The 13,002-nt window shown below is 47.1% G+C and overlaps 1 protein-coding gene across 1 annotated transcript in view; it reads right to left on the reverse strand.

Moving 5' to 3' along the window:
- ZNF804B (zinc finger protein 804B) overlaps nt 1–3,394 on the reverse strand; it is a 424,361-nt gene extending 420,967 nt beyond the window's left edge. The window contains exon 1 of the mRNA XM_066585018.1: nt 3,120–3,394. Within this exon, the coding sequence (XP_066441115.1) occupies nt 3,120–3,230 (111 nt within the window). The 5' untranslated portion in view covers nt 3,231–3,394. The remainder of the gene's footprint in view (nt 1–3,119) is intronic.
- Nucleotides 3,395–13,002: the final 9,608 nt, after the last annotated feature.

Here is a 13,002-nt window from a genome sequence, read left to right on the forward strand (position 1 = left end):
AACAGCAAGCAGAGATGTTGAAATTCTGAGGAATTGATAAAGAAAGCATATTATAAAATCCTGTAACTTTTCAGTTTACAATTCCTAAATTTAGTTTCCGGGAACCATAATACCCCTGTGAAGGAATAATGTTACCATACTGTAATGTGCAAAAGTTTTAGGCAGGCGTGGAAAAAATGCTGCAAAGTAAGAATGCTTTCAAAAATGGAAGGCATCTGATTGGCTCCAAATTCATTCTGCGCCAGAACAACGACCCCAAGCAATGTCATTAATAATTAGCTTCAGCATAAAGAAGAACAAGGAGTCCTGGAAGTGATGATATGACCCCACAGAGCCCTGATTTCAGCATCATCCAGTCTGTCTGGGATTACATGAAGAGGCAGAAGGAGTTGAACAAGCTACATCTACGGAAGACCTGTGCTTAGTTCTCGAAGATGTTTGGAACAACCTCCTTGCCGAGTTCCTTCAAAAACTGTGTGCAAGTGTATCAAAAAGAACTGATGTTGCGGTCACACCAAATATTGATTTGATTTAGATTTCTCTTTTTTTCAGTCACTTTGCATTTTGTTAAATCGACAAAAATAAACTATTGACACTTCTATTTTGAAAGCGTTCCTACTTTGCAGCCTTTTCCCACACCTGCCTAAAACGTTTGCACCCTACTGTAGGAGTCTGATTATAGTTCTGAAGAAAAACAACTTCCATTCCAGTGACCTGCAGCCACCTCTTTTGGTAACCTATTATCATCAGTGCACTGCACTGAGAGGCATCAGTCCCTCTCTTACTACCTCATGGACATACTGCATAAATAGCACCTGTTTTCATCAAGCAGCATTTGCTGACTGTGCATGCCGGGAAGTGTAACTATGCAAAATTTAAAGCGCCACAATTGGAGACCACTGTTTTACAACAATCATTTACACTAAGAACTCTGCATTAGGCAATCGCTTGGCATGCAATACCCTAAAATAATATTTAAAATGACAGCTTCTAAGTCATTTATTAGCCAAGATAGACTAACTTGCAATACATTCTACTTTTGAAGATAAGCTAATCATAGATGGGTATACAGCTGAGGGAAAGTTTGCGGGGCATGTGCCCCGGGTGCTTAGTGCCGGGGAGGCACCTATGTGCATCACTGTACTTTTACTAAGTTCGGTTCTGCAGAACTGTGGGAAGGGGAATTCGGGGTTTGCGCCCATAATAAAGGAAGTTACAATGTGGTTACACAGTATTGCTACCATGAGAAAGCGATTAAGGAAATGTATTCATTCCTCGCAGTTTATGAAAAAGCTCCTATAATTTATCCATATCTGGAGACAGCAGACTGCATTGACTGTATATTCTTACGGTATATCCTTACGGTATGTCCACACTGCTGACTATAAGAACTTGGGGAATACAGTACATTGATGCGCTTTGCCATGTGGATTTAACTCAGTACAATCTTCTTTCCTAGAGACCCGATCTCTTAAAGTTCCAGCCCATTATAAATGACCTATTATATATAAGCTAGATGTAGCAGAGCTGTATTCGTCATTTACACCACCTCTTTGGATCTGCATTCTTGGTGCAATGTTATTATTTAGTAACACTGCTTGCAGCGCTATGTAAAACCACTTTGTGATGTTGAATGACAAACTCTGCTCTGCTACATCTGATCGACAGAGCACTGGAAAAAAGTACTGAACTGCTTTCAGACTGGCGCGCAAAAATAGCAAGTGACTCAGTGATAGACCATTGATGTGTAGTGTTGATATAGCAGCTTGCTCCTAATATGTAGCTTGTGTAATAAGTAGCTTTAAGGGGGACTTGCGGGAAAGAAAAGTGGCTTTAAGATTGCCACTTGGAACGTACAAAACGCCGTTACAATTAGTTAGAAGTGTTCATATTACAAGCGAACCACATGCAAAAAAAATCCACAGGCTTAATACAAGTGTCTCAGAGCCGACCAAGGAGAAAGTTTACTAAGAAACTGTTGCCAATAGTGCAATAATAGAGAATGATCAACTGTTTGGAAGCCATCGCCATAATATTGCGCAAGGAGGGTGACGGTATGTAGCAATAAGTTCCACTCCACTGGAAAACGGTCAATATATTTATGCACAAAGTCTGCCATTTTTTGGGTAGCCTTGACATTGATTTAATGTCTAAAAGCGAATATTCACGATGAAAAAGCAATCCCACATGGCAGATCTATCACCTCATGCATCATAGTCTATAAGGGTCATGTGACCAGCGTGCCTGCGGTGTACAAACCAACAACGTAAAAGCAACAGTGTGTACAGTATGGATGCACAGAAACATTTCCTACAATCCTTTTGTTACATTGTTTTTTTTTTTAAAACATCCTTAATATACTGCTTAGGAAATTGCAACAATATTTAACCCCTTCCTGAAAAATGAAGCCAGAATGTACAGTAACAGTCTAAAACCGCAGACATCTGTAAATCTAGGTTAATCTTAGGTTATCTGGAAGACGCTGTAGGCCATTGTAAGTCTCAGATCTCTGTACAGTATTAAATATGTATTATGACTTGATTTCGTGTATGCCCACAATAGTCTATGGGAGATCCTTGGCAGGGAAAACTATAGGACAAAAGTTCTTTCCCTTCCTAGCTGGATATGACTCCATATGACACATGCACTGGTTAAATCTGTTCAGTGTAATTGTAGAGCATGTAAAGTCCTACTGAGTGCATGCCTGCATCTATTAATAATGATACCCAGGTACGTTACTGGCAAGTTTCAATGCAGATCAATAGGCCAGTAATATCAATGTATATTGATCGCTGAACAGAGAACATCCTGGCAGACAGCAGGCTTCCTCACCCACAGCTCAGGTTTTTAGCCAGGGGGTATTTATACAGATCCCTTTGTTTGAGGATATTGTGATTTCTTCTGGGCTTAAGTTCAATCAACATGGCACCTCGATGCCAAGATAACCCATGTATAAAGAAGGATCATGAAGAATTAAGGCTATACCCATGAACGCCAATTTGCAGGCTTCCATAACTAAAGACAACTTTTTTTTTGTGATGCAATGGATCAGCAATACAATAGTAATATAAGAACACATAACATAGCAATAAGGCAGTAGAATGAAATGGTGGCATTACCGGTAAGGTGGTCCCAGCCTTATGGAGAGGCCCCCTGAAAACTCCTTTAATACTACGAAAGTGCCCATTGCTGAGATGAGTGGAGCTAATGACAAGGTAGTAGCACGCCATACGTTCCACAGTCTCCCATATGTGGGTGTATAGGGCATATAGGTGCCAGGTGAGCTAGAAGTACATGAAGCCCTTTCATCCAGTGCTCAGATTATTGACTGAAGGGAGTCAGCCATGGGCAGAGGCAGCTAGGGAAACCCTTTCTCATGTGATGATGATGAGGTGAGGCTTCACGCTTCCCCCCTGGGCAGCACACAATATTACTAAATCCTAGTGGCACAATCCAAAATCTAAGTGACAGATCAAGCTTCAGCTGTCACCCATGAGATGTTGCTACTGCTTCCTCTCTGCTTGCAATGTGGTCCCATCACATCCAGTTATCTTGGGCAAGCTGCTCCTGGACAAAGTGTCCTGCTGCATGCAATCAGTCCATCCAGGATATTCACACATACACCTCTATCTTCTGGATTTTTCAATGCAATCCTTTCATTCTCTCCAAATCTACATAGAGCTCAAGCCTCCAGCCTCCAGCAGCATCATTCAGCAGCAGTCCTGGTTAGTAGCAGCAGCAGCAGTAGTAGCAGCAGAGGTTGGCTTTGCACATCCAAGCTAGAGGAGGAAATGCATCATTTTAATCCTGTGCCCATTGAATGCCACTCATTTGCTGTGTTAACTTTCAGTGTGTCTGCATGGTTCCATCTACTCTGTGTCTCTGTGTCGCTATGCTGGGGCTTTGTGACTGGCTCCATCCTCCACCCCCACCTCTTCTCTCTTTCTGTCTCTGCCTCTCTGCTACCTGCCAGCTCCAGCCCTTGCTCAGTATTAAGCAGTAGGCAGAAACAGCAACAGCAGCATCCCAGCTGGCTATTGCATTGATCAATTCAGCCCTAAATAGCATATAAAAGAATAAGAACCTGGGATCAATCCATAGAAAGGAACAGATTTGTTTCTTTCTTCAACACACTTGCAGTACATAACTATGTAACAATATAGAATGCAAATCAATGTTTCATAATATGACTGTAAATTGCTACACAAGCTCTCCTTTTTATTTTGTAAATATCCCTTCAATAGCAAAAATGCATATAAAGCTACAAATGTAGCAAATGTTAACCTGACATTTACAGCAAGGCATAACTGCTTCCGCTTTGTACATGGGGGACACAGAGTTGAACCCAACCAAAGAGACAATCAGCCATAACCGAAAGGGTTATTTAGAAAAACCATAATATTTGAAATAAACACACGGACGCCAAGGTAGGATGAGGCTTGGATTGGCCGTAGCATTTATAGACAGTCCATCAATCTTTGCATAATGTAACTGTAAACCTGGGAGAATACATTTTATGCTAATTAGCCAGGAACACCACTGTAATGCCCAGCAACTACCAGTAAGAATACCCAGCCTGGTAACTTAAATGACACCTGCAAGATTAGCCCACGTGCTGTGACAAAAAGCAGAACAGAATTATGTAATTAAAAGGGGTAGGAGGGAAGCTGTATGTCGCTAAGACATTATATATGGCTAATGAGCTTATTGCTTAGAAATGGCTGCAGAAAACTTTCCTTACTATACGGCAATTTATTATAAGGTTAATTGGTTGATAACCATGGAAAAACTTACAGTATATACACCCTTTGTAAAAAAAACAAATCAAGTCGCTAGAAGGAGTTGACAATTTGGTGGACAACTTGGCATGCAGTCCCATCTCAGGCAGATATGTAAATGATTAGAGTTGGGATGGGATTAGATTAGTTTTGTCACCTGATGTCCTAAAAGTGGTTCTACTCTTGACCTGTAAAAAGGCTTTCGGAGGCTTCTTGTGTGTAGTGATGTCATTTTCCACTTGTTTAGGGCTTGTTGACCACTAGATGCTGCTACGACACAATCATAGATTATGCCCAGTTAGCAGAATCTTAGAGGGGCACATTATTGGAATGTGAGAAGCCGGATGGTTGTGTTGATGAGTTGCTGCCACCTGGGCCGTTCTAACCAGACTGTTAGGAGGTGTCAAGACCAGTGGATGTGTGAGGGCACACAAGGCGACCGGGCTCAGGACACCCTCAACAGACCGCCAGTAAAGAGGATCGTCTGATCATCTGATAAGCATAAGCAGCTCCAACTGTTTCATTGTCCACCATCCAAAGAGAAGTGACACCATTGTTACGGAACCTTGTGTCTGTCGAAATCATTTCCAGGCTCTTGGCTGAAGGACATTTGGTTTCACCGCACCGCACTTGACACCCATCAACCGTTGCCTCCGTTTGTAGTGGTGTTGTAAACAACAAAACTGGATTGCTACAGAATGGAACTAAGTTGTCTTTAGCAACTAATCCAGGTTTAGTTTAGGCACTGATGACGCTCGGTTTCATGTCTGGAGTCCTAGGGGTGAGCATCTCAATCCTATCCTTGCTATGGAGTGGCACACTACCCCCACTGCTGGTGTGATGGTCTAGATAATGCTCGGCCACACACACAAGGGTGTCATAGGAAGGCTTTCACAAAATTGTCATACTTCCGTGGCCTGCCTGGTTGCCAGATTTATTGCCAATAGAACATGTATGGGACTATCTGGGATGCCAACTTCGACAGCCTATGAGTTTGCACAATCCAGAGACTCAGTTACAGCAAATGTGAGGCAATATGCTGAAGGAAACTATACAGAACATGTATGCCTCAATGCCTGCCCGTATCACATCTTGTATCCAAGCTAGAGGCGGTAAAAGAGGGTACTAGAGCCTCCATGCCCACCTGTATTACATCTTTCATCAAAGCTAGAGGTGGTACAACAGGTTACTAGAGCATCCATGCCTGCCTTTATCAAATCTTGTATCTACGCTAGAGACAGCCCAACCGGGTACTAGAGCCTCCACGCCTACCCGTATGACATCTTGAATCCTAGATAGAGGCGGTACAACAGGGTACTAGAACCTCCATGCCCATCCATATCACATCTTGTATTTAAGCTAGAGGTGGTACAACAGAGTACTAGAGCCTCCATTCCTGCCTGTATCACATATTATATTCAAGCTAGAGAAGGTACTAGAGCCTCCATGCCTGCCCTTATGACATCTTGTATCCAAATTAGAGGTGGTACAACAGGGTACTAGAGCCTCCATGCCTACCCACATCACATCTTGTAACTAGGTGGATCAACAGAGTACTTCAAGTGTTCAGTTTTCCACAATTCTCCTTTTGCTCTGATATAGTAATCACTTACATCAATATTACAATCACATATCTAAAGCTTCATTCCATTCCGACAACTCCTTCTAGGGGAGGGATTTTTTTTTGACAATGAGTGTATATTAAAAGAGGAGTGAGAAAGAAATTTGAAGATGAATGATCAATCTGGTTAGATGAATCGAGTCTTGCTACGGCTGCCTTGACCAGGGACAGAATTTTTCCTTTTAGAGGGATTTTAGGAATTGTGAACCACTGAAGATGAATGGCTTCTCTCTATGAGCTAAAGTGGAGAATTTTGTGGAGTTTCTCTAATGGACAAATTGTATTAATGATGGAAAGGGATAAGGTATGTTCAAGGACCTGAAAGACAGTGGTTTACTTTGTTACTTTTGTGGGGGTGGGTAGGGGTTGGAATTTTTTTTTTATATTTATGGTATTAAACAAAAGTTAATAAAAAACTACTAGATTAAAAAAGTGGGGGAGGGAGTTTTTTCAGTGAAAAAAGAACACCCTCTGCCTGGACCCTATTCATAAATCTCAAAAACTCCTCCCCATGACAAGGCCCAGGGGGAAAAAAACTAGGACCACCCATTTTAAAGCCACCAAAGCCCCATTAGTGACCTCCGTTACTCTATTTACTCTTTCTTACCCCCATATGCAGACTCAGGAGCTATGACTATAATGCCTGTACTTTGGCAATATCATTAATTTCAGTGGTACATAAAGGCATTAAATGTCAAATTGAAGTTTGCTACACCTGCATAGAACTGTATTCAATTTTGGGACCCAAGTTCTGATATTAATGGCCACTGCCTTTAGGGTAAAGTAATGGGGTGTATATTTCTATTTACTAGTCCATATGGACAGCAGGAGTACATATGTGTTACATTTATGTAAGAAGCAACTATGATGCCCGACAGGGATATCACCAATAGTTCAGACTAAGAAGTAATAATATCTACAATCAACCAACATGTAAATTCAGTACATCACCAAAACAAAGCCAAAATATAGAAGTGGAGAACGCTCTCCCTAACCAACTATGGCTGGGTGGACCCTGACTGAAGCCAGGGTAATCATACCGATAGAAACAGCCTCACGTCTCAAACCTAAGGGACCTAGCCTTCCTTAGATGGAAGATAAGGAAGGATATATGAGCAGATGGAAATGCTTGGAGAGCTATAGATGTAGCCATTAGAGATGAGCGAGCACCAAAATGCTCGGGTGCTCGTTACTCGGGATGAAATTTTCGCGATGCTCGAGGGTTCATTTCGAGTAACGAACCCCATTGAAGTCAATGGGCGACCCGAGCATTTTTGTATATCGCTGATGCTCGCTAAGATTTTCATTTGTGAAAATCGGGGCAATTCAAGAAAGTGATGGGAACGACACAGCAACGGATAGGGCAGGCGAAGGGCTACATGTTGGGCTGCATCTCAAGTTTGCAGGTCCCACTATTAAGCCACAATAGCGGCAAGAGTGCCCCCCCCCTCCCAACAACTTTTACTTCTGAAAAGCCCTCATTAGCATGGCATACCTTAGCTAAGCACCACACTACCTCCAACAAAGCACAATCACTGCCTGCATGACACTCCGCTGCCACTTCTCCTGGGTAACATGCTGCCCAACCCCCCCCCCCCTTCCCCGCACGACCCAGTGTCCACAGCGCAGACCAAAGTGTCCCTGCGCAGCCTTCAGCTGCACTCATGCCACACGCTGGCCTCATAGCCACACCACCCTCATGTCTATTTATAAGTGCGTCTGCCATGAGGAGGAACCGCAGGCACACACTGCAGAGGGTTGGCACGGCTAGGCAGCGACCCTCTTTAAAAGGGGCGGGGCGATAGCCCACAATGCTGTACAGAAGCAATGAGAAATATAATCCTGTGCCACCGCCATCAGGAGCTGCACACGTGGGCATAGCAATGGGGAACCTATGTGCCACACACTATTCATTCTGTCAAGGTGTCTGCATGCGCCAGTCAGACCGCGGTTTTTTATAAATAGTCACAGGCAGGTACAACTCCGCAATGGGAATTCCGTGTGCACCCACAGCATGGGTGGCTCCCTGGAACCCACCGGCTGTACATAAATGTATCCCATTGCAGTGCCCATCACAGCTGATGTAACGTCAGCTTTAATGCAGGTGGGCAAAAAATTAATTGGATTACACTGTAGGCGAGGGCCCCAAAAAATTGGTGTACCAACAGTACTAATGTACGTCAGAAAAATTGCCCATGCCCAACCAAGAGGGCAGGTGAAACCCATTAATCGCTTTGGTTAATGTGGCTTAATTTGTAACTAGGCCTGGAGGCAGCCCAGTTAAAATAAAAATTGGTTCAGGTGCAAGTTTCAACGCTTTAATGAGCATTGAAACGTATAAACATTGTTTACAAAAATTATATGACTGAGCCTTGTGGCCCTAAGAAAAATTGCCTGTTCGGCGTGATTACGTCAGGTTTCAGGAGGAGGAGCAGGAGCAGGAGGATGAATATTATACACAGATTGATGAAGCTAAAAGGTCCACGTTTTTGATGGTGATAGAGAACAATGCTTCCATCCACGGGTGCAGCCTACGTATTGCTTAGGTATCGCTGCTGTCCGCTGGTGGAGAAGAGAAGTCTGGGGAAATCCAGGCTTTGTTCATCTTGATGAGTGTTAGCCTGTCGGCACTGTCGGTTGACAGGCGGGTACGCTTATCTGTGATGATTCCCCCAGCCGCACTAAACACCCTCTCTGACAAGACGCTAGCCGCAGGACAAGCAAGCACCTCCAGGGCATACAGCGCGAGTTCAGGCCACGTGTCCAGCTTCGACACCCAGTAGTTGTAGGGGGCAGAGGCGTCACGGAGGACGGTCGTGCGATCGGCTACGTACTCCCTCACCATCCTTTTACAGTGCTCCCGCCAACTCAGCCTTGACTGGGGAGCGGTGACACAGTCTTGCTGGGGAGCCATAAAGCTGGCAAAGGCCTTGGAGAATGTTCCCCTGCCAGTGCTGTACATGCTGCCTGATCTCCGTGCCTCCCCTGCTACCTGGCCCTCGGAACTGCGCCTTCGGCCACTAGCGCTGTCAGATGGGAATTTTACCATCAGTTTGTCCGCCAGGGTCCTGTGGTATAGCATCACTCTCGAACCCCTTTCCTCTTCGGGTATGGGAGTGGAAAGGTTCTCCTTATACCGTGGGTCGAGCAGTGTGTACACCCAGTAATCCGTAGTGGCCAGAATGCGTGTAACGCGAGGGTCACGAGAAAGGCATCCTAACATGAAGTCAGCCATGTGTGCCAGGGTACCTGTACGCAACACATGGCTGTCCTCACTAGGAAGATCACTTTCAGGATCCTCCTCCTCCTCCTCCTCCTCCTCCTCAGGCCATACACGCTGAAAGGATGACAGGCAAGCAGCATGGGTACCCTTAGCTGTCTCTTCCCCCTCCTCCTCATCCTCCTCATGCTCCTCCTCCTCAACGCACTGAGATTTAGACAGGAGGGTGCTCTGACTATCCAGCGACATACTGTCTTCCCCCGCCTCTGTTTCCGAGCGCAAAGCGTCTGCCTTTATGCTTTGCAGGGAACTTCTCAAGAGGCATAGCAGAGGAATGGTGACGCTAATGATTGCAGCATCGCCGCTCACCATCTGGGTAGACTCCTCAAAGTTTCCAAGGACCTGGCAGATGTCTGCCAACCAGGCCCACTCTTCTGTAAAGAATTGAGGAGGCTGACTCCTACTGCGCCGCCCATGTTGGAGTTGGTATTCCACTATAGCTCTACGCTGCTCATAGAGCCTGGCCAACATGTGAAGCGTAGAGATCCACCGTGTGGGCACGTCGCACAGCAGTCGGTGCATTGGCATATGAAACCGATGTTGCAGGGTGCGCAGGGTGGCAGCGTCCGTGTGGGACTTGCGCAAATGTGCGCAGAGCCGGCGCACCTTTCTGAGCAGGTCTGACAAGCGTGGGTAGCTTTTCAGAAAGCGCTGAACCACCAAATTAAAGACGTGGGCCAGGCATGGCACGTGCGTGAGGCTGCCGAGCTGCAGAGCCGCCACCAGGTTACGGCCGTTGTCACACACGACCATGCCCGGTTGGAGGCTCAGCGGCGCAAGCCAGCGGTCGGTCTGCTCTGTCAGACCCTGCAGCAGTTCGTGGGCCGTGTGCCTCTTCTCTCCTAAGCTGAGTAGTTTCAGCACGGCCTGCTGACGCTTGCCCACCGCTGTGCTGCCACGCCGCGCGACACCGACTGCTGGCGACGTGCTGCTGCTGACACATCTTGATTGCGAGACAGGGGTTGCGTAGGAGGAGGAGGAGGAGGGTGGTTTAGTGGAGGAAGCATACACCGCTGCAGATACCACCACCGAGCTGGGGCCCGCAATTCTGGGGGTGGGTAGGACGTGAGCGGTCCCAGGCTCTGACTCGGTCCCAGCCTCCACTAAATTCACCCAATGTGCCGTCAGGGAGATATAGTGGACCTGCCCGCCTGTGCTTGTCCACGTGTCCGTTGTTAAGTGGACCTTGCCAGTAACCGCGTTGGTGAGGGCGCGTACAATGTTGCGGGAGACGTGGTCGTGCAGGGCTGGGACGGCACATCGGGAAAAGTAGTGACGACTGGGAACTGAGTAGCGCGGGGCCGCGGCCGCCATCATACCTTTGAAAGCCTCCTTTTCCACAACCCTATACGGCAGCATCTCCAGGCTGATAAATTTGGCTATGTGCACGTTTAACGCTTGAGCGTGCGGGTGCGTGGCGGCGTACTTGCGCTTGTGCTCCAACACTTGCGCTAGCGACGGCTGGACGGTGCGCTGAGAGACATTGGTGGATGGGGCCGAGCACAGCGGAGGTGAGGGTGTGGGTGCAGGCCAGGAGACAGTAGTGCCTGTGTCCTGAGAGGGGGGTTGGATCTCAGTGGCAGGTTGGGGCACAGGGGGAGAGGCAGTGGTGCAAACCGGAGGCGGTGAACGGCCTTCGTCCCACCTTGTGGGGTACTTGGCCATCATATGTCTGCGCATGCTGGTGGTGGCTCCCCGGCTGATCTTGGCGCAACAAAGGTTGCACACCACTGTTCGTCGGTCGTCTGCACTCTCAGTGAAAAACTGCCAGAGCTTTGAGCACCTCGGCCTCTGCAGGGTGGCATGGCGCGAGGGGGCGCTTTGGGAAACAGTCGGTGGATTATTCGGTGTGGCCCTGCCTCTACCCCTGGCCACCGCACTGCCTCTTCCAACCTGCCCTGCTGCTGCACTTGCCTCCCCCTCTGAAGACCTGTCCTCAGTAGGCGTAGCAAACCAGGTGGGGTCAGTCACCTCATCGTCCTGCTGCTCTTCCTCCGAATCCTCTGTGCGCTCCTCCCTCGGACTTACTGCAATTACTACTACCTGAGTGATAGACAACTGTGTCTCATCGTCATCGTCCTCCTCACCCACTGAAAGCTCTTGAGACAGTTGCCGGACGTCCCCAGCCTCATCCCCCGGACCCCGGGAACTTTCCAATGGTTGGGCATCGGTCACGACAAACTCCTCCAGTGGGAGAGGATTCGGAACCATTGCTGCCCATTCTGGGCAGGGGCCCGAGAACAGTTCCTGGGAGTCTGCCTGCTCCTCAGAATGTGTCATTGTAATGGAGTGAGGAGGCTAAGAGGAAGGAGGAGCAGCAGCCAGAGGATTCAGAGTTGCAGCAGTGGACGGCGCAGAATTCTGGGTGGTCGATTGATTGCTGGATGCACTTTCTGCCATCCACGACAGGACCTGCTCACACTGCTCATTTTCTAATGAAGGTCTACCGCGTGGACCCATTAATTGTGAGATGAATGTGGGGACGCCAGAAACGTGCCTCTCTCCTAATCCCGCAGCAGTCGGCTGCAATACACCTGGATCAGGAGCTCGGCCTGTGCCCACACCCTGACTTGGGCCTCCGCGTCCTCGGCCGCGTCCACGTCCTCTAGGCCTACCCCTACCCCTCAGCATGGTGTATTACCAGTAGTGCAGAAACAGAACGCTGTAATAAAATGTGCCGCTTATTGGCCTGTGGTTGGAGGCTGACTTCCCTTACGGAACGCACAGCAGATCCAGGAAACAATTTTGCGCAAACCTGCTGTAACGCTTAGCTGCGTATTAATTAGGACTACTACCCCCAGCAGATAGATACTGTAGGCAGCGTATAATATTATGTATACTGTTTCCCTCTGGCGGGATGACGGTGCTGATGTAACAGAGACAGCAGATCCAGGAAACAATTTTGCGCCAGCCTGCTGTAACGCTTAGCTGCATATTAATTAGGACTACTACCCCCAGCAGATAGATACTGTAGGCAGCGTATAATATTATGTATACTGTTTCCCTCTGGCGGGATGACGGTGATGATGTAACAGAGACAGCAGATCCAGGAAACAATTTTGCACAAGCCTGCTGTAACGCTTAGCTGCGTATTAATTAGGACTACTACCCCCAGCAGATAGATACTGTAGGCAGCGTATAATATTATGTATACTGTTTCCCTCTGGCGGGATGACGGCGCTGATGTAACAGAGACAGCAGATCCAGGAAACAATTTTGCGCCAGCCTGCTGTAACGCTTAGCTGCATATTAATTAGGACTACTACCCCCAGCAGATAGATACTGTAGGCAGCGTATAATATTATATATACTGTTTCCCTCTG

This window comes from Eleutherodactylus coqui, chromosome 12, assembly GCF_035609145.1.
Source record: "Eleutherodactylus coqui strain aEleCoq1 chromosome 12, aEleCoq1.hap1, whole genome shotgun sequence".
In the NCBI taxonomy this organism is placed as follows: domain Eukaryota; kingdom Metazoa; phylum Chordata; class Amphibia; order Anura; family Eleutherodactylidae; genus Eleutherodactylus; species Eleutherodactylus coqui.